At 43.0% G+C, this 22,082-nt stretch overlaps 1 protein-coding gene across 1 annotated transcript in view; it reads left to right on the forward strand.

Moving 5' to 3' along the window:
- LOC124804626 (signal peptidase complex subunit 3) overlaps positions 1–22,082 on the forward strand; it is a 61,347-nt gene that overhangs the window by 30,505 nt on the left and 8,760 nt on the right. The window contains exon 3 of the mRNA XM_047264830.1: positions 5,611–5,699. Within this exon, the coding sequence (XP_047120786.1) occupies positions 5,611–5,699 (89 nt within the window). The remainder of the gene's footprint in view (positions 1–5,610; positions 5,700–22,082) is intronic.

The raw sequence follows: 22,082 nt of genomic DNA on the forward strand, positions 1-22,082 counted from the left end.
CAAACCAAAAGAAATTTTACCAGACAATAGATAACACACACATTAGAATAGACACTCCACCAAACATAACAGACATGGAACACTTCTGGAGCAACATATGGTCAAACCCGGTACAACATAAGTCATGCACAGTGGATACAAGCAGAAACACACACATACAAGATGATACCACAAATGCCTGAAGTGATAATTTTGCAACATGAAGTCACTCAAGCAATTAATTCTACTCACAATTGGAAAGCCCCTGCAAAAGATAAAATAGCAAATTTCTGGCTAAAGAAGTTCACCTCAACACATTCACATCTAACTAAATTATTTAACAGTTACATTGCAGACCCATACACATTCCCTGATACACTTACACATGGAATAATTTATCTGAAACCTAAAGACCAAGCAGACACAGCAAACCCAGCTAAATATCGTCCCATAACATGCCTACCAACAATATACAAAATATTAACTTCAGTCATTACACAGAAATTAATGACACATACAACACAGAACAAAATTCTAAATGAAGAACAAAAAGGCTGTTGCAAAGGAGCACGAGAATGTAAAGAGCAGCTGATAATAGATGCAGAGGTGACATATCAAGCTAAAACTAAACAAAGGTCGCTACACTACGCATACATTGATTACCAAAAAGCTTTTGATAGTGTACCCCACTCATGGTTACTAGAAATATTGGAAATATACAAAGTACATCCTAAATTGATACAGTTCCTAAACATAGCAATGAAAAACTGGAAAACCACACTTAATATCCAAAAAAATTCAAATAATATCACATCACAGCCAATACAGATTAAGCGTGGAATATACCAAGGAGACTCATTAAGTCCTTTCTGGTTCTGCCTTGCTCTGAACCCACTATCCAACATGCTAAATAATACAAATTACAGATACAATATTAGTGGAACATACCAACACAAAATCACACATTTGCTATACATGGATGATCTAAAACTACTGGCAGCAACAAAACAACAACTCAACCAATTACTAAAGATAACAGAAGTATTCAGCAATGATATAAATATGGCTTTTGGATCAGACAAATGTAAGAAAAATAGCATAGTCAAGGGAAAACACACTAAACAAGAAGATTACATATTGGATAACCACAGCGACTGCATAGCAGTGATGGAAAAAACAGATGCCTATAAATATCTAGGGTACAGACAAAAAATAGGAATACATAATACAAATATTAAAGAAGAACTAAAAGAAAAATATAGACAAAGACTAACAAAAATACTGAAAACAGAATTGACAGCAAGAAACAAGACAAAAGCTATAAATACTTATGCTATACCAATATTGACCAATTCATTTGGAGTAGTGAAATGGAGTAACACAGACCTAAAAGCACTCAATACACTTATACGATCACAATGCCACAAATATAGAATACATCACGTACATTCAGCAACAGAAAGATTCACATTAAGCAGAAAGGAAGGGGATTTATCGACATAAAAAACCTACATTATGGACAGGTAGACAATTTAAGAAAATTCTTTATAGAACGAGCAGAAACTAGCAAAATACACAAAGCAATTACTCATATAAATACATCAGCTACACCATTGCAATTTCATGAACACTTCTACAACACTTGAGATCACATAACATCAACAGATAAGAAGAAAGTAAATTGGAAAAAGAAAACACTACATGGCACGCACCCGTATCATCTAGCACAGCCACACATCGATCAAGACGCATCCAACACATGGTTAAGAAAAGGCAATATATACAGTGAGACGGAAGGATTCATGATTGCAATACAGGATCAAACAATAAACACCAGATATTACAGCAAGCACATTATTAAAGATCCCAATACCACAACGGATAAATGCAGACTTTGCAAACAACAAATAGAAACAGTAGATCACATCACAAGCGGATGTACAATACTAGCAAATACAGAATACACCAGAAGACATGACAATGTAGCAAAAATAATACATCAACTCTCCATACAACATAAACTAATAAAACAAGAAGTTCCCGCATACAAGTATGCACCACAAAATGTACTTGAGAATGATGAATACAAATTATACTGGAACAGAACCATTATAACAGATAAAACAACACCACATAACAAACCTGACATCATACTCATAAATAAAAAGAATAAATTAACACAACTAATCAAAATATCCATACCCAATACAACAAATATACAGAAGAAAATGGGAGAAAAAATTGAAAAATACATCCAACTGGCTGAGGAAGTCAAGGACATGTGGCATCAGGATACAGTTGACATTATACCAATTATACTATCAACTACAGGAGTCATACCACACAATATCCACCAGTACATCAAAGCAATACCGCTACATCCAAACGTATATATACAACTACAGAAATCTGTAATTATTGGTACATGTTCAATTACCCGAAAGTTCCTAAATGCAATGTAACATATACCGTACAGTTAAAAGGAAGTCACGCTTGATCAAGGTCCGCGTCACTTTCCATTTTTAACCAGACATAACGTCTGAGAAAGAAAAGAAATAATAATTAAAATTTAAAAAAAAATACCAACCTTGTGTGCAGTCCCACATAGTCAGCTGCCTGGGTTTACAGCCCTTAACCCTATGGTGCAAGACCAGGAAGTAACAGCCTAACTTGTCGCAGAATTCTCTGTCTCCAATTCAATCCTTCCCCCTTGACTCTGAACCTGTGGGCCACAATCATTGAAGAGATCTTTAATTATTTCGCAGCTGATAGTAGTCTCCGAAATCAGGGATGTTATATAAATGCATAGCACTAGATAAGAAAAGACTTCAGCACTTTAGGAGCAAGAGTAGTGCCTTTTGTTTCCAAAGTAGCTGCTTTTGGTCAAAGTTACATAGTAGACCCTCCCTTGAATTTTTTGTGCTTCATGTACAACATGGTTTCTGAATAAGTGTGAGAGTTTACTATGACTTGAGTTGTTCCCAGATTTAATGAAAATTCCTGTCTCTTACTCTGTACTGTGGACTACCACTGTTCATCCACTGGAACAAAGTTACAGATAATTGTCTATGACTTGATTAAATCATTAGTTAATTCCATGTTTCTTACATTATATTTAAACCAACATACTGTGAGTGAATTGCTAATTGAACAAAAAATGTAGTTTATAATTGGCTACTTATTTGTATTCGGAATAAAACCCATGATATCTAAAGGCTTAATCTACATAAGAAAAAAAAATTCTGCTGTTTTTTCAGACTTTCCATTGACAGATTGGTAAGTTTTAATAGTTGTGTATTTCTCTTCTTTCTAGGCAAAAGTAATATTCATTAAAGGGAGAGTGCAGTTCTCTTTTTTTCCATTCTAGAGGTAGGAAAGTGTTCCATCTCTAATGGTCTCATTGTTGGTAGAACATTGAAACCTGATCTTCCTTCCTGAGTTTTTTCAAACGGTTTGTAAAAATATTCAGTCAGTGCTGTTAGCTGATGAGGGAGATGCTTAAATATTTTTATGAATGTGGCCTCTGTTGTAACAGTTTTTACCTATCATTTTATATATATGAAAGCTGCTGCTGTTTGCAAATTAAGACCCATTTTCAACAAGCAGTTGAGTGATAGACTCCCACACACATCTCTCTCTCTCTCTCTCTCTCTCTCTCTCTCTCTCTGCCCAGTTGCCCCAGCACTAAGACTGCTGATTGCGCATTCAGATCGAGAGTGTATGAGACATAACAGCTTGTCATATAGTTGAGCAGGCAATGAAATGTAGTTTCGTAAAAGATGAGCACAGCATGTTGCCGAATAGGTGCCAGTGTGCTGAGTGTGTTATATACAAGCAGAAATATTGTATCAAACCACCAATTTCAGTTTAGTGTGGAGATTGTCTTTTGTGGAACATTGTGCATTCTTTCAGTAAAATTTTAGACTGTAGGGCACAAATATTTATGGTTGGAACGCACACCTCCTTGACAGATACAGTTCAGATTCTTTCAAAATATCAATACAGCTGAACAACTCAGCCCTAAAATTATACTCGTTTCATTTAACATCAAAATACATTCAGTATTTTCACTTTAAAGAATGAAATGGGAAATATACAGGGATGTTTGCAGGAGATTTTGAATGGATTAGATGGCCAATTACAGGACTTAAGTGAAGATCAGAATGTGGCACTGTCTCTTCTGATAACTACACCGATTCTTTAAAAGTGGACTATTCCTAGGGCTGATGTCTTCTTTGTAGGAGCAGATCTAGGGCATGCTGAAAAGTTTGGAACTAGTTGTTCCTAGGAAGTGTAAGACAATGCCCTCACATGTCAGTCCAAAGTAATTTTCAGGCAGCACATTCAGAATAATCTCAAACGAATCCCTGTCTCTGGCAACAGTTTTGATCACTTGAATCCCACTGTACAGCTGGCAAATTTATTTGTTTCCCTTTTACAATAGCGTAACCAGGGAACTAACTCGCAATAACTGCAAGTTCTCTCTAAAGTGCTTTGCTACTACAGCTCTTGATGCAGGTGGTCTATGAAAGCATTCAGTTACCATCGTTGATCTTTCTGTCATACTTAAATTAAACTTTGTTACATTTGGAATCCCTAATAACCGCTCCAGATATTATCGAAATCTTAACAGCAATAAATACTTGGCCACCGTTGGCTTCTAACCTATCCTTGCAATATATATTCCAATCCAAATTAAGGATTTCATTGCTATTCACATCCAGTTTCAACTGGCGTTCTGATCCTAATACTATCTGGTCATTATTACCTTTAATAAATGATACTAATTCTGAAACCTTACCACGGATGCTCCTGCAGTTTAGAAGAAAACATCGTGTTGATCTTTTCTATTTCTGAACAGGCAGGATGAACATTCTCTAAGAATAATATGGATGATCTATATTCAATTGCGGTTTTCCTGGATTTCCTTAAATTTCTTCAGGCAGATGCTGGGATGATTCGGTTGAAAGGGTATGGCAAGTGTCTTTCTCCATGTTGTGCTTGTGCTTTGACTAATATGATCTCATTGATGAGTTGTTTAATTTGAATCTTTCATCTTTTCTTCTCTCCTCTATCCCTCCCCTCTTCTCCCATCCCAGACAAGAGACTGTTGTTCAAATAGCTAGGAATGCTGTCTTATTTGAAGTTTGCTTATTGGCAACAGTGTAATTTGCACTTAATGTTAAAGAGTTAAAAGTCAACTAAAACTGAGATTCTGAATAAATACTGAAGAGAAAGGTGGACTTGAAATTTTCGTACATGATTTCTTTTTTAAAGAAAGAAAGAAAGCTCACACCCTACATTTATCAAAATCAGGTTCATAATTGTTTGGCACTTCCATTGTGCCACGTTCTTGTTACTTATTATTTCTGTAGCTGGTATACTCATGTCCTGTCTCAACCATTCTGATGTGCAGCATTTCACATTATTTAGACCAACTGCTCAGGTTGTAGACCAAACTACTGAGCTTTTATCCACACGTCTGACTGTTAGTGTTCTGCTTCTGAAACATTTTTGAAACAAACTTAGTTATTATGTACTTGGTATTTGAGCTGTGCATTTGTGTTTATTGTTGTATTTGTTATAAAAATTTTGCAATGGGGAACTGATGTTTTCTTTAATAATAATTAAACTTGACAGACCTGTTCAACTGGAATGTGAAGCAGCTATTCCTGTACCTGACAGCAGAGTACACTACTCCAAATAATCAACTCAATCAGGTGTGTACTACAGAAATTTGATATTTTTTATTTTTATGATTGTTATTATATGCATATTGTACATAGAACAGCTTCTTGAGAAATGGTGACTATTGCTGCAGTGAAACTTCCTGACTGCTTAAAAATTTGTAATTGAGCATAACTTGAATCAGAACTTTTGTGCTAGGAATAGAGTACTTTGATTCCTTATCCACTGGTCAGTTTTAATCTCTAAGGACGCTTCATTACTACTCGTACTCTGATGTAAAGCTACATTTCAGAACTGTTCACTAACTCAAAAAATGTGTTGAGTGATCTGATTTGCAATTATACTAATAAGTAACTTTAAAAATTGTATGTATATGAGGTTAGATCACTTCTCAGCAAATAGAAGATACCTTTAAAAGTACACAGCAGCATAGCAAGGAAGATAAATTTCTTAGATTACGGATAGCTGGTACCCTAGCACCAACACCCTCTCTAGCCCCCCATCGGCCCTCCCCCCCATCGGCCCTCCCCCCCATCGGCCCTCCCCCCCATCGGCCCTCCCCCCCATCGGCCCTCCCCCCCATCGGCCCTCCCCCCCATCGGCCCTCCCCCCCCATCGGCCCTCCCCCCCATCGGCCCTCCCCCCCATCGGCCCTCCCCCCCATCGGCCCTCCCCCCCATCGGCCCTCCCCCCCCATCGGCCCTCCCCCCCCATCGGCCCTCCCCCCCATCGGCCCTCCCCCCCATCGGCCCTCCCCCCCATCGGCCCTCCCCCCCATCGGCCCTCCCCCCCATCGGCCCTCCCCCCCATCGGCCCTCCCCCCCCATCGGCCCTCCCCCCCCATCGGCCCTCCCCCCCCCATCGGCCCTCCCCCCCCCCATCGGCCCTCCCCCCCCCATCGGCCCTCCCCCCCCCATCGGCCCTCCCCCCCCCATCGGCCCTCCCCCCCCCATCGGCCCTCCCCCCCCCCCCGTCGGCCCTCCCCCCCCCCCGTCGGCCCTCCCCCCCCCCCCCATCGGCCCTCCCCCATGATCGGCAGGCTGGTAAAGAAGAACTGAAAAACTGAGGAAAACTAAATGTGCAAATATAGGACTAAATGCAAAATGGCCAAAACTATATGATGAAGTATTGAAATGGATTCAAGGACATTGGAATTAATACAAAAATGTTTTAAATACAAGCTTGTAAGCTAACACTACAGTGGAACTTACAACGTCAAGGGTGGAGTTCATTGGTGACAAAACCAAAGTATCTCAGAAAATGCCACAAGAGTATGAAGAGAGAATATTATCTTCCCATTGCATTATTATTCAACATTGAAAGAAAACCAATGTGGAACTAAGCCAAATAGCAAAAATGGATGAAACTCCTCAGGTATTTGATATGCAGAGTTAACAGAAGTGTTGCCATGAAAGGTGCTAAAACTGTAACTATAAAAAAAATTTGACATAAAGAAGTGCACTACACTGTTTTCCTTTCATGTTGTGCTGAAAGTACTAAACTTAATCCAATAATCATTTTTAAGTGCAAAACAATGCCAAAACCTTCTGAAATACTGCCAGATGGTCATGTTCATGTACATGACAGGGGTTGGATGGATGAAGCAGGTATGAAAGTATGGGTTAACAGATTGTGAGAGAGAAGGAACGGTTCTTCATTGAAGAAGAAGTCACTTCTTGTGCTAGATCAGTTTAGCAGTCATTTGAAAAATTCTGTGAAAGAGAAACTGAGACAGGGAAATACAGAGCTTGCTGTTAATCCAGGAGAACTTACTTCATGATTGCAGTGTTTTAAAGTCTCAATAAATAAACCATTTAATGTGTGTATGAGAGAAGAATGGAACAAGTGGGTGGTGAATTAAACTCAACAAAAATTGATGCTGAAGGGAGCTTTAAAATGACCTACAAACACGTGTGTCAGTGGATAAAAGTGTCATGGTCTAGAGTGAGAGAAGACATCGTTAAATCAAGAAGTGTGGCATAAGTAACACTCTTCATGGCAGTGAAGACCATCTTATAATATATTAAGAGGATAATCATTAATGATGAAGAGGAAGAAGGAGAAGAAAGTTCAGATGACAATTTTCAGGTATTTTAAAGGTCTGTCTAGTTTTATAAACTAAGAATTTTTTTTTAGTCTGTCTTTGCAATCTAATAATAAAAATGGCAGAAATTTTAAGTTTTTAAAAAATGTTTAAAATTAGGGTGCACCTTATAGTCCTTAGTGTCTTATAGTCCGTAAAATACGGCCAGCGCTTTTAGCACCTGGTAAAGGATGTGCCAGTGAGACTACTGTTGCAAGGCAGTCCTTAGAGCAGTTGAATGTTATTTGTATGTTTGCCATCTGTACATATTTTTGTTTCACTTGTGTATGAAGGCTTGCCAGTGTGTTTGTCAGAGGTGCCTGAATTTCCACAAGATGAGGTAAGTATCATTGTTAAAAATTCAGGATACCCGAGAACTGGTGAAGGTTGTGGTAAGTTTGTAATAGTGGCAGATGACGGATGAAATTGGCCCCGTCTGGAGTTGGTTTGATTCTCTTTTTGTTGATTGTGTCCAAGGAATGTAACTTCATGCTTCTGCAATTGCAATTTGTCTTCATTGGTTGTCACACCTGCGTCATGGAGGGTAGTGAGAATGAGTTTGAGGTGACGTTTGCGACTGTGGGGATTGGTAGAGAAAATTAAAAAGGCGTCGAGATACATGTGTTGGCAATCAGTCTTGAAAAGTACTCCATTGCTAAAACACTGCCATGTCTGTGCCGCGTTTTTCAGTCCATACAATATTGCTAAGAACCCAAATAAGCCGAAGGGTGTAATAATCCGTGTTTTACTTATGTCATTTGGATACATGGGAATTTGATAATAGGCTTTGTCAGTCACACTAAAAATCAAGCTCCCACAAGTGAATGTGTGAAATCTTGAATGTTTATGATGGGTATGATGGGATAATTGTTGTGGAACATGCAAGAATTAAGAAACCTGTAGTCTGCATAGTCTCGTGGAACTAACTTTTTTTTCTAATTTTACGGGAAATTCCTAAGTGCTGTTCAATGGATGGACTATGCCTGCTTGCAACATTTCATCTGTTGCTATCTAAGCTACCTGGGGATGAGCTGGTGCGAGGTGTCATACCTTGTGGCGAGTGGATGAACCAGAGGTCATGTTGATGCAGTGCATTGTGCCATTTCTAATAGTGTATTGGTAGAGTCTTAACTCGTCGTGAGTTGGGCAAGGAGTCTAATTCAATTGTCAAAGTACAGGTTGCGAGGCAGATAGTGCTGTGGTTGACCTGTTTAGAGTGTTGGCTAGACACAGTGTGTTATGGTGTGTTACGATGTGTTATGATGTCGACTGGATGCAGCTGTGGGATGTGACTGTCCAGTGAAGGTGTGGCTTCATGTTCTGATGCCACTGTGGTGTAGGACATTTCTCAGAGCTGGTCACTTGCATACACAAGTGCAAGGGACATTTCATTTATTTGCCGAAGCAGGTCGTCGGTGGCACTGCAAAGTTACTAAATTGATGTACATCTGGTGGAGTCGTTCTTGGATTGTGTTGATCGTTTGTATGGTTGTAAAACACTCGTGTAGAAATGGGCCAGTGTTGGCCAAGGTTGTGACGTAGATCACAGATGAGCATGAGCATTAGTTCACGGTCCTTGTGAGATTGGGGCAAAAAACCCCAGGACGGATTGTCATGTGACATGATGGAATAAAGCACCAGGTAAGATGAGAGGCTGAATTTGTGAAGAAAGCTGACTCCTTTCATTGGTTCAGACATATCAGTTAAGTAAAATGTCCAACTGTGACGTAGCTCATCCTTATCTTGTCTGGCTAGCTCCACAGTGCCATGCTAGCAGATGCTGGCACTGTTAGCTGCATGTAGTTGTAGTCAGAGGTTTTCAGCATGTGGTTCAAACATTAGGTGAGGTGCGGTGTGCATATGACACTGTCTTGATAAGAAAGTGCATGTCTGTGGAATGGTCCTAGATAGATATAGAGATCTTTAGTGAGAAATAACTGTGGTACAAGAGAGACGTCTAGGTGTTACGACATGAACTGGTGCGCCAGTTGCAGCTGATGATAGTCACTTGGGTATGAGCAAGGTTGCCAACAGTTTCAGGTGGCTACACCGTACTGCACATGGTACAACCAGTGTTGTAGCCCGGGGGAGGTAAGATCAGCTGGCACAGCATTTACTGTGGACAATGACGTTCTGTGCACAGTCTGCAATTTGGTGCTTGTAGAGGGGCCCATGATGTTAGCTTCACGTGAAGTCTGGTGATGTTGAGATGGTTTGGCTTTCATGCTGGCCGACCAGGTGACAGCGACAGGTGTGTCCAGGTTGCTGTGCTGCATGTGCTTACCAGTGAATGCAATCTGTCCACTAGGGTCTGTCTCTTATGTGTGGTGTCTTCCAACACATGCGCAGTCATTGTGAGCTGTAGAGGCGGAAGTTTGATGATCTGTAATGCCCAGCAGGCTGGATATGGCATTAACATGGAGTCCATCAGCAAACATAAACAGCATCGTAGCTACGGAGGAGATCCCTCTGAGCTGCAGGTTGTAGGTCACCTGTCGCACTTGCTGCCCAAGGGTGTGAACAATCCATTGTAGCAATGCTGCTTTTGCAGCATCTTACTTATTATGTGCCAGAGGGATAAGGTAACGTCACTGATTAATTCTGTGTGTTCTGCAAAAAGGAGATCAACATTACAAATTTTGAGTCATTGTTTACAATACCTAACAAAACGAATATGCACATTGCCATGGCAAACCATAATGTCACTTGATCAGACGTGAAAGACGGGAGTTTAGGATGTGATACAGCTCTACACTCTCCTGTGAAGCAGGTGAATAAGGTAGCTAACCCATTGCAATAAATGGTGGTTTTGCAACAGGTTGGCTATCATTTTTATCTGTTATTCTGTAACTGTTGTTGAAGTGCAGCCATGTTCAAAATATTGATGTGATGTGAAGTCTGATAACAGTTGTACTTGCTGAGCCAGATAGTTAAGTATGACCGATAACTAAGCCGTCATTCACAGTGCAAGTAGAGTTGGGAATACAGTGTCAGCATTGCACAGTGGTTGTGCTGTAAAGCACGTGCATCAAATATTGGTGATTGTGGCACAGTAGACACTGAAGATACTGTTGGCACAATATCCGTTTGCACAAAAACTGGACTTGGATTGCCCTTAATGCTGGTCGACAAGGGGTTGGCATGTAAGTTCACTAATAAAAACTCCAATTGTGGTAGTTGTTGAGTCACAGTCAGTGTGTCTTGTTTTGATGAGTTTGGAGCAAAAAAAAAAGTTAATGAAGTGCAATAAAGTGGTGCAAGACAGTATTTTGCAATTAACTTGGCATCCATTGCTGTAGTCATTGCCAGTGTAGAGGTTTTCCTATATTTACTGGGAGCGAACACCAGTGACAATTGCACCCAAGTATTTAAAGTTAAAAATTTATTTCTTACCACAAATTACAAAAAGCCCCCCCCCCTCCCCCCCTCATATCTCTCTCTCTCTCTCTCTCTTTCTTTCTCTCTCTCTCTCTCTCTCTCTCTCTCTCTCTCTCTCTCTCTCTCAACTGCTTGTACAAAGCACAGAGGCTCCATGCCTCCTCTCGTCTGCATTGCTCAGCAATCTTCTTTGCCTTAATATCACCACAACCGTCACCACATACATGATGATGGTTTCTGTTCTTTCGGACATGTCTGAAAGAATAGATGCCATTGGTGATCTTGCAGCTCTCGAAGAATGAAATTATAGTGAAATCCAGACCTTTAGCTGCTTACAGGCATTGTTAGGTATAAGCAGGGACAGTTGAAAATGTGTGCCCCGACTGGGACTCAAACCCGGGATCTCCTGCTTACATGGCAGATACTCCATCCGACTGAGCCACCGAGGACACAGACTCCGTAAGGGGCTCACGGTCCTTTCGTGAGTACATGCGTGGCAATCATGAGACCCCAAGATATTGCAGCCTTCCTTCCTTCCCCAGGCTGCATTTCTTTTCCCTTCCCCTCCTTTCCTGTCCTTCCTCCTCTCCCTAGTCCTAGTTTATGTTGGCCCCACTACCCTCCTGGTTATGTTGGCTTTGTGATTTGGTTTTGTTCCATGATTACCTCATCCTTTTGGCACTCTCTGGTCCCCCTCTAGGGTTTGCTCTCCATTACTAAATTTCTATTCCGTAATGTGAGCCATTTGGTGAAGAGCAACTTACCTAGTGTCTCCAGCATGTGCCCTCTTAGTTCCTTCCATATTTTTCTTCACATCATTGTCTGATGCTAGGGTACATAGCCAGCATGGTAGCCAGCCTGTGTGGTTGGGTCCCTATGTACCCTTTTGGTTGAGCCTCTTGAAAACACAGAGATCGTGCTTCTGATACCTGAGCTGTGACCACCTCATGTAAGCCTAGGAGTGGTTGCTTGTCATCCTGGAACATCGGAACTCACAGCAATGGCCGCTGTGCCAGATGGCCCTTGCTATGGCTGGCTGTCACCCGTGGGGAGAGCCCCTGATCAGAGTGGGTGGTATCATGGCGGACGCTATGCAAATGAAATGTATATGGGTTCAGAACTCTAGCCATTCTTCTACAGCTGTCTCTTTGAATGGAAATGATTCTTTTAGTGCTGCTTCTTCTGCCCCTTCGGCCTTCCCTTCCATGGCTACGCACTAGGAGGAGGGTCAGGCTCATCGGCTAAGGGCGAAACCTTTCCTCCGCTATCTGGTTTGCACCAGGAGTGATGGGGATACTTTCACCAATACCAAACCTTTATTTTTGTGGAACACATTGAAGACCAGTTTGGCAAAGTGGACACTCTGAGCAAGATGCGGTCGGGTTCGTTGTTGATCAAAACTGATTCAGCTGCTCAGTCTGCAGCCCTACGTGCCTGTGACCATCTTGGCAAAATTCCTGTGTCCATTACCCCCCCCCCCCACTCCCCCACTCCCCCCCCCCCCCCACACCAGTCTTTGAATGTGGTTCAAGACGTAATTTTTCACAGGGACCTCGTCCTTCAAACAGATGAGGAACTTAGGGATAGTCTAGGACGACGGGCTGTTCACTTACTTTGGTGTGTTCAGAAGGGCCCGAAGGACAATCACAGTGATATTGATGCCTTTATCCTGGTGTTTGAAGGGGATACTCTCCCTGAGAAGGTCAAGATTATGGTTTATTGATGTGCTGTGAAGCCGTACATCCCACCACCTATGAGATGTTTTAAGTGCTTGCATTTTGGAGACATTTCTTCCCACTGTTCGTAGACCCCTCTCTGTTGTGACTGTGGATGTCCACTCCATGAGGGGAGTTCCTGTGTTCCCCTCCTGTGTGTGTTAATTGTCATGGCAGTCCTTCTCCATGTTCACCGAATTGCCCGGCTTATAAGAAGGAAAAGAAGATACAGGCGTATAAGTCCCTCAATCGTCTAACCTACACTGAAATATGCATGTCTTCATCCTGTATCAATGACGTCTAGCTATGCTATAGTTACATCTTCACCCCTTTCTCCCCCCCAGTGCCAAACCCCTCTCTTCCCCCTCTCCCCTGCAGTTCCCCCCTCCCCAGCTAGAGAAGTGTCTCACTTCTTCGGTGTCTGCTGGTCAAGGGTACCCCTCCCCAGGACCCCCTTTCCCAGCACCTTCAAGGCCAAAGGTCTGCTGCAACACAACGACCACGAGAACCACGGTCCGTTTGGCCCCCAGGTTGCCCGCTCTCTTTCTGTTCCCGATCTTGCTGCAGCTGGTTCCTTTATGCAGCACGGCCCTCCTCAATCTCAAACAGAAAAGAAGAAGAAACATAAGTCCTGGGACAAGGAGCCTCTCGTGTCGCTAGGGGTCCCGTCCCCAGCTTTGCAACCTGACTGACCTGCTGTTCATGGATGTCACCCCCTCCTTGTTGGTAATGGATGGTGACCTGCGGCATGACTGGCTTTAGCCTGTTCACCCTGCATTTGAATCATCATTCTGTGGTTATGCAGTGGAATTGTAATGAATATTACTGTCACTTTCTGGAGTTGAAATCCCTTATTTCGTTTCACTCTGCAGCTTGAGTGGTTCCACAGGAATCTCATTTTACTGATGATCACTCACTGACCCTCCATGGTTTCCGTGCTTTCTGTTGAAATAGAGGCCCCCTGTGGGCCTCCGGCGGCATTTGTACATTGGTCTGTACGGACATTGCTAACATTGCTATCAAATTACATTGAAAGCAGTTGCTGTTAGGGTCCACCTGGACTCTGGGGTCATAGTTCGCAATCTTCATCTCCCTCCTGACAGGACTCTTACATCTGCTGCCTTCACTGCCCTTCTTCAGCAACTTCCTCCTCCCTTCCTCCTCCTCGGGGATTTTAATGCTCATCATCCCTTGTGGGGCAGTGCATTCCATCTAGTCAGGGACTTCTCATAGACCACTTTCTTGTGGACCACGACTTGTGCCTCCTTAATGATGGCTCCCCTACCCATTTCAGTGCCGGTCATGGGACCTTTTCTGCCATTGATCTTTCTCTTTCTTCTCTCTCCCTCCTCCTGTCATTACACTGGTCCCCACATGATGACCTTTGCGATAGTGACCACTTCCTGTTGATTCTCTCACTCCCCGATGGACAGGTTAATTCGTTGGTCTTTCCAACGCGCCAATTGGCCTCTATATACTGCACAGCTTGTTTTTTCGCGTTGTATTGATTACGTCCTATGTGACGTGTCTGATGCAATTGTTAGTGCTGCTAGCCTTGCTATCCCATGCTCATTTGGACCATTTCACCGCCAGCAAGTCCCGTAGTGGAGTACAGCCAATGCCACTGTATTCCGTGATCACCATCGAGCTTTGTAACACCTTAAGAGGCATCCGTCCACTGCCAATCTTGTTACCTTTAAATGCCTTCGCGCCAATGCCTGTTACTTAATCAAATGGAGCAAACGGGTGTGTTGGGAATGGTTTGTTTCTTCCCACGGTTCTACTGTCCCTATGTCACGGGTATAGGCTACACATCGCTCTCTCTAAGGTTGCCATCGGCAGTCTACCCTCCTGGGCCTTGCCATCCTGGATGTGCTCTGGACGGACGTGTTGATTCTCGCAGAACATCTTGTGATGCATTTTGCAACAGCATCAGCATCAACCTCCTATATGGCTGTTTTCTTCCACCAGAAACAGCGGGCTGAAGCTTCTGCCTTATGTTTTGCCCCTTGTCAGTCAGAATCTTACAACAAACCTTTTACTGAATGGGACTTCTTTCTGCATTTCCTTCTTCTCATGATAGGGCTCCTGGGCCAGACTCCATTCATAACCAATTGCTTAAACATCTCAGTGCTCCACAACGACAACATCTTCTCTGGGTGCTTAACCGTATTTGGCTCCAGGGTGACTTCGTACTCAATGGAGGGATAGCATCGTGGTTCCTGTTCTTAAGCCTGGTAAGAAACTCCTGTTTTTTTTAAAGCTATCAGCCAATTCGTCTGACAAATGTTGTTTGCATGATACTTGAACGACTGGTAGCCCGTTGGCTCAATTGGGTCCTTGAATCTTAGGATCTCTTGGCCCCTTGCCAGTGTGGCTTCCGAGAGGGACGGTCTCCGATTGATCATTTACTTCGATTGGAATCTGCAGTTCGGCAGGCTTTTCCCCAGTGCCGCCATTTGGTTCCAGTATTTTTTGACCTTCGCAAAGCCTATGATATGGCTTGGTGCCATCATATCTTACTTGCACTTCATGAGTGGGCTCTTCGGGGCCCACTCCCAATTTTTATCTGCCAGTTCCTGTTCCATCAGTTGTTCTGGGTTCGGGTTGGTACTGTTTTTAGTTCTCCACGGGCCGAGAAGAATGGCATCCCACAGGGTTCCGTCTTGAGTGTACTTCTTTTCCTCATTGCTATAGATGGACTTGTGGCCTCCATCGGTACTTTGATCACCCCTTCTCTGTATGTGGATGATTCTGCATTTGGGTTAGTTCCTCTTCGATGGCCTCTTCTTTTATCTGTATGTGGATGATTCTGCATTTGGGTTAGTTCCTCTTCGATGGCCTCTGCAGAGCAGCAGCTCCAGGGTGCTATACAGGGTGCCTCTGCATTGACCCTCACACATGGGTTTAAATTCTCTCCTTTAAAATCGCGGGTGGTCCACTTCTGTCACTGTACTACAGTCCACCCCGATCCAGAACTTTACCTCGATGCACAATAATTACCTGTGGTTCCACAGTTTCATTTCCTGTGCCTTCTTTTCGACAACAAGCTCACTTGGCTGCCTCATATCAGACTTCTGAAGATAGGATGTTCCCATAAACTCAATGTCCTTCTCTTCCTTGGTGCTCCTTCCACACTGCGCCTCCTGGATCTGGTCCACCATTGTGGTATCCGTTTGGCCACCTATGCCTTAAGTACTAGCTCTGTTGATAGTCTTCTGGTTGAAGCTGGGATTCCCCCCTCCCCCCCACCCTTTCTGTTCGGCGGTCCCAGCTTCTGGTTTCTTATGCAGTCGCTGTCCATTCCTGTCCCACTCGACCTTCCTATTCTATCCTCTTCCCAGACCAAGGACGTAACCCACCTGATTCCCACCCTTGGGCAGGTTTACCGGTTGGGCTCCACCTTGCATCTCTTCGCCATGATTTTCAGCTTCCTTCTTTGTCCTGTCTCCCATGTTCCCTCTCCATCAACCCCCCCCCCCCCCCCCTTGCCCCCCTTGGTTAGTTCCTCGGCCCCAGATTCGGATGGATATCCGCCGAAGTCCGAAGGATTCCGTTCCCCTGATAGTGTTCTGTTATTTTTTCCGCCGAATTTTATGGGAGTTTCGGGATGCTGTTGTTTTTTGCATCAATGGTTCTAAATCTGCTGATCATGTGAGATATGCCTTCCCATTCTGTGATGGCATGGAAAATCATCTCCTGCCAGCTGCATGTGGTGTGTTTACTGCGGTATTGATGGCAATTTCCCAGGCCTTTATCTTTATTGAACAGTCCTAACTCAACTGCATTTTGTTATGTACGGACTCAATGAGTGGCCTTCAGGCTATTGACTGTTGTTTTTCCCACCATCCCTTGGTCTCAGCCATCCGTGACAGTCTCGCTGATCATTCTGTTGACTTCCTTTGCATCCATGGCCATGTGGGTATACTAGGTAATGTGCTTGCTGATCATTTAGCTGGGGGAGCAGTCACTTAACCCCCTTCTGTCACCCTTCCTGTGGCGGATTTACCGCTTCATATCAAATCCCACTTCACACAGTCAGGGCCAACTCTTGGGAGGCTACCTCCCTGTCTAATAAACTTCATGCGATTAAGGTGACATCTGTGTTGTGGCGTTCTTCCTTCCGCTTCTCCCAAAAGGACTTGACCACCCTGTGTTGTCTCTGCATTGGCCATACCAGGCTGACCCATGGTTTTATTTTGCGTAATGAGCCACCCCCACTTTGTGGTTGTGGAGCCTTCCAGTCAGTAGCCCACATTTTGGTGGAATGCCTTCTTCTTTTGGCTCTGCATACTAAGTACAGACTTCCCCGCACTTTACCTTTAATGTTGGCAGACGATTCCCGGATGGTTGAACTGGTTCTCAGTCTCCTCCATGAAAGTGGTTTTTAATCTCCCACTGTAAGCTGTGTTTGGAGAGTCCTGACTCCCCTCCCTGGCCAAGATCCTCTTTTCTCTCTCTTTTACTCTGTTTTTATCTCTTTCTGTTTTTATCGCTTTTTGGATTTGCCTACAGGAAAATTAAAGAGACCTTTGGAGATAAGAGAACCACTTGTATGAACATCAAGAGCTCAGTTGGAAACCCAGTTCTAAGCAAAGAAGGGAAAGCAGAAAGATGGAAGGAGTATATAGAAGGTCTATACAAGGGCAATGTACTTGAGGACAATATTATGGAAATGGAAGAGGATGTAGATGAAGATGAAATGGGAGATACGATACTGCGTGACGAGTTTGACAGAACACTGAAAGACCTGAGTCGAAACAAGGCCCCAGGAGTAGACAACATTCCATTGGAACTACTGACGGCCGTGGGAGAGCCAGTCCTGACAAAACTCTATCATCTGGTGAGCAAGATGTATGAAATAGGTGAAATACCCTCAGACTTCAAGAAAAATATAATAATTCCAATCCCAAAGAAAGCAGGTGTTGACAGATGTGAAAATTACCGAACAATCAGTTTAATAAGCCACAGCTGCAAAATACTAACACGAATTCTTTACAGACGAATGGAAAAACTAGTGGAAGCCGACCTCAAGGAAGATCAGTTTGGATTACGTAGAAATATGGGAACACGTGAGGCAATACTCACCTTACGACTTGTCGTAGAAGAAAGATTAAGGAAAGGTAAACCTACGTTTCTAGCAATTGTAGACTTAGAGAAAGCTTTTGACAATGTTGATTGGAATACTCTCTTTCAAACTATAAAGGTGGCAAGGGTAAAATATAGGGAGCGAAAGGGTATTTATAATTTGTACAGAAACCAGATGGCAGTTATGAGTCGAGAGACATGAAAGGGAAGCAGTTGTTGGGAAGGGAGTAAGACAGGGTTGTAGCCTCTCCTCGATGTTATTCAATCTGTGTATTGAGCAAGCAGTAAAGGAAACAAAAGAAAAATTCGGAGTAGGTATTAAAATCCATGGAGAAGAAATAAAAACTTTGAGGTTCGCCGATGACATTGTAATTCTGTCAGAGACAGCGAAGGACTTGGAAGAGCAGTTGAACGGAATGGATAGCGTCTTGAAAGGAGGATATAAGATGAACATCAACAAAAGCAAAACAAGGATAATGGAATGTAGTCAAATTAAATCAGGTGATGCTGAGGGAATTAGATTAGGAAATCAGACACTTAAAGTAGTAAAGGGGTTTTGCTATTTGGGGAGCAAAATAACTGATGATAGTCGAAGTAGAGAGGATATAAAATGTAGACTGGCAATGGCAAGGAAAGCATTTCTGAAGAAGAGAAATTTGTTAACATCGAGTATAGATTTAAGTGTCAGGAAGTCGTTTCTGAAAGTGTTTGTATGGAGTGTGGCCTTGTATGGAAGTGAAACATGGACGATAAATAGTTTAGACGAGAAGAGAATATAAGCTCTCGAAATGTGGTGCTACAGAAGAATGCTGAAGATTAGATGCGTAGATCACATAACTAATGAGGAGGTGTTGAAGAGGATTGGGGAGAAGAGAAGTTTGTGGCACAACTTGACCAGAAGAAGGGATCGGTTGGTAGGACATGTTCTGAGGCATCAAGGGATCACCAATTTAGTATTGGAGGGCAGCGTGGAGGGTAAAAATCGTAGAGGGAGACCAAGAGATGAATACACGAAGCAGATTCAGAAGGATGTAGGTTGCAGTAGGTACTGGGAGATGAAGAAGCTTGCACAGGATAGAGTAGCATGGAGAGCTGCATCAAACCAGTCTCAGGACTGAAGACCACAACAACAACATAGTTTCCTTTTACAGTACACACTTTTACATTCTAGCAGTTTAACGCTTTTGAATAGCAGGTGGTCTTGCCTGTACTGCATCAGAGGTGGGATATTTCCTGCCTCTGGCATGGCCTTGGGGTTGTCCACTTGCTGAATTCCCTCCTTTTGTTTTCACCATTGACAACATGACTGCACTTTTACGTTTTTCAGCTCTTTGCTTTTTATCGTTATGACTCTTCTGAGATGTAAATCCGTCCCAATGGGCCACCTTTGAAACAAGGGACTGATAACCCTGCTGTATGGCCCCTCCAACACCAACCAACCGAGGACACACAGGGTAGTGCAACTGCTGGGACTTATCTCTGGCATGTCCCCCGTGAGACCCATGCTTCAAACTTACTGTCCACACACTACATTTGTAGTGCCCCTGCCCAGTATACTTATTACTCACGGCAGTCAATCTACCGATTCCTGTAAGAGTTTGGGCAATGTAAGTGCATCTGCACTGAAGAAGATCATTGGCCAGTAAGACTTGTCTATATGATGATGGTATCTGTTCTTTCAGACATGTCCGAACTCTTTCGGGAATCGGTAGATTGACTGCTGTGAGTAATGAGTATAGTGGGCAGGGGCACTACAAATGTAGTGTGTGGACAGTAAGTTGGAAGTATGGGTCTCACAGGGAGCATGCCAGAGATAAGTCGCTGCGGTCGCACCATCCTCTGTGTCCTCAGTTGCTCAGTCGGATAGAGCGTCTGCCATGTAAGCAGGAGATTTCGGGTTCGAGTCCCAGTCGGGGCACACATTTTCAACTGTCCCCGTTGATATTTTTCAATCCTTGTAAGCAGCTAAAGGTCTGGATTTCATTGTAATTTCACTGTCACCATAAGTCATCTTGAGTATGTAATAGAACATTTCTCTCTTCGTCTTGTATATTTGTAAAACTTGTCTGGTCATTTCAGTAACTGAGGGAAGAGTGTACAGTGTGTGCTACAGGTGCATTGTTATCCATAAAAAAAATCTTGTTGTTCGGGAACATGAAGCCCATGAATGGCTGCAAATTGTTTCTAAGTAGCTGAACATAACCATTTCCAGTCAATTATCAGTTCAGTTCGACCACAAGACCCATCCATACCATGTAAGCATAGTCCACACTATTAAGGAGCCACCACCAGCAGCTTGCACATTGCCTTGTTGACAGTTTATGTCCATGGCTTCATGAGGTCTGCACCACATTCAAACTCTACCATACCAACTGAAATTGGGGACTCCTTTGACCAGGCCACAATTTTCCAGTCAGGTATCTAGGGTCTAACTGAGATCATCATGAGCCCAGGAGAGATGCTGCAGGTGTTTTGTGTCATCAGCAAAGGCACTCGAATCCAGACGTGTGCTGCCATAGCGCATTAACACCAAATTTTGCCACACTGTCCTAATGGATATGTTCGTCATACGTCCCACATTGATGTCTCTGGTCATTTCACACAATGTTGCTTGTGTGTTAGCACTGACAACTCTAAACAAACTCAGCTGTTCTCAGTCATTAAGAGAAGACAGTCGGCCACTGCCTTGACCATGGTGTGAGGTAATGCCTGAAATTTCGTATTCCCAGCACAGTCTTGACACTATGGATCTCTGAATACTAAATTCGCTAGTATTTACTGAAATGGAATGTTCCATGCGTATAGCTCCAACTGCCATTGCATGGTCAAAGTCTTAGTTTGTCATGCAGCCATAATCACATCTGACAACTTTCCACACGAATCACCTGAGTACAAATGACAGCTCTGCCAATACTGCCTTTTTATACCTTGTGTATTCGATGTTGCAGCCATTTGTTTATGTGTATATCATCATCCCACGACTTGTCACCCCAGTGAGTGCCACACTGGGCAACCTGCCCTGCACAATCCGCAGTTCTGCAAAATTTTTAATGGGAGCAGAAAGGCAGATCCAACAAAGGGACCATACAATTAACAATTAAAAGTTGTAGAATGTGGAAGGGAAGAAAACAATTGCTCAGAATCACCAATCAAATCCAAGCACAATCAGTACCAAGAAGACCACCCAATGGAATGGCAGAGAAGAAAAAAGAAAAGTAAAAGGACAGACTTCCAGTATGGAGAGGGAAGTAGCATTGCGAGGGCTGGGGGCCCCTCGGTGGCCCAGCACATACTCACAAAGGATTTCTACTTTTCCCAAATATTAAAACATCATCAGTGCAACATAGAGTTCCAGAATAGCTGCATACAACAATGAAGCACCCTGAACAATCATACTGTTGAAGCCTCATCAAGTGACTTAAGATGATGTATTGCTTACGGACAATACTTTCAAAATACGCAAACCTAAGCAGGCACTTTCACAAATTTGTAAGTGACCATCAAATCTACATTACTTCACAACAACATTATGAAAAGGATAGATTACTACTCACCACATAGAGATATTGAGTCGCACACAAGCACAACAAAAGACTGCTAATACTGTGAGCTTTTGGCCAAAAGGCCTTCGTGTCCACTACGTCTGTCCATCGAGGCAGCCTGAGTGCATCAATAATGTCTCTCAATTTCCCGTTGACATTAGCAGAACATATTGACATTTTGCCTTGCATTTTGCTGTAGTCCATTTTGGTTGCTATGTTCCTAATATCTGTGTTGATAAAATTTTTGTACTAGTCAACAGCCTTTACATTAGGACATTTTCTTTTAGGGATAGGTGGGGGCAGGAACACAGCATAAATGGAACCTTTTTTTATTAGGGAAGCCCAGTGTATGGGAGGTGTCAAGCATTAGCATTATGCATAAATTGCTGTCAAACATTAAGCCTAGTGTCTAGCTTACTATCCTCCTCCCTCTGGTATTTTCATACATCATTAACTACTGAAAAGAGAATATTACTAACTGAAATTAATTGTTTAACAAGCTAGGATGTGTTCAGAGGCACCAATAACATGTGCCAGTGGTCATCCAATAACATCAGCCGACAGCTTGGTCACTGTGTCCAGTCATCAGGTTTTGGTGGGATCAAGGTG

Source organism: Schistocerca piceifrons, chromosome 7, assembly GCF_021461385.2.
Source record: "Schistocerca piceifrons isolate TAMUIC-IGC-003096 chromosome 7, iqSchPice1.1, whole genome shotgun sequence".
NCBI classification, from domain to species: Eukaryota; Metazoa; Arthropoda; class Insecta; order Orthoptera; family Acrididae; genus Schistocerca; species Schistocerca piceifrons.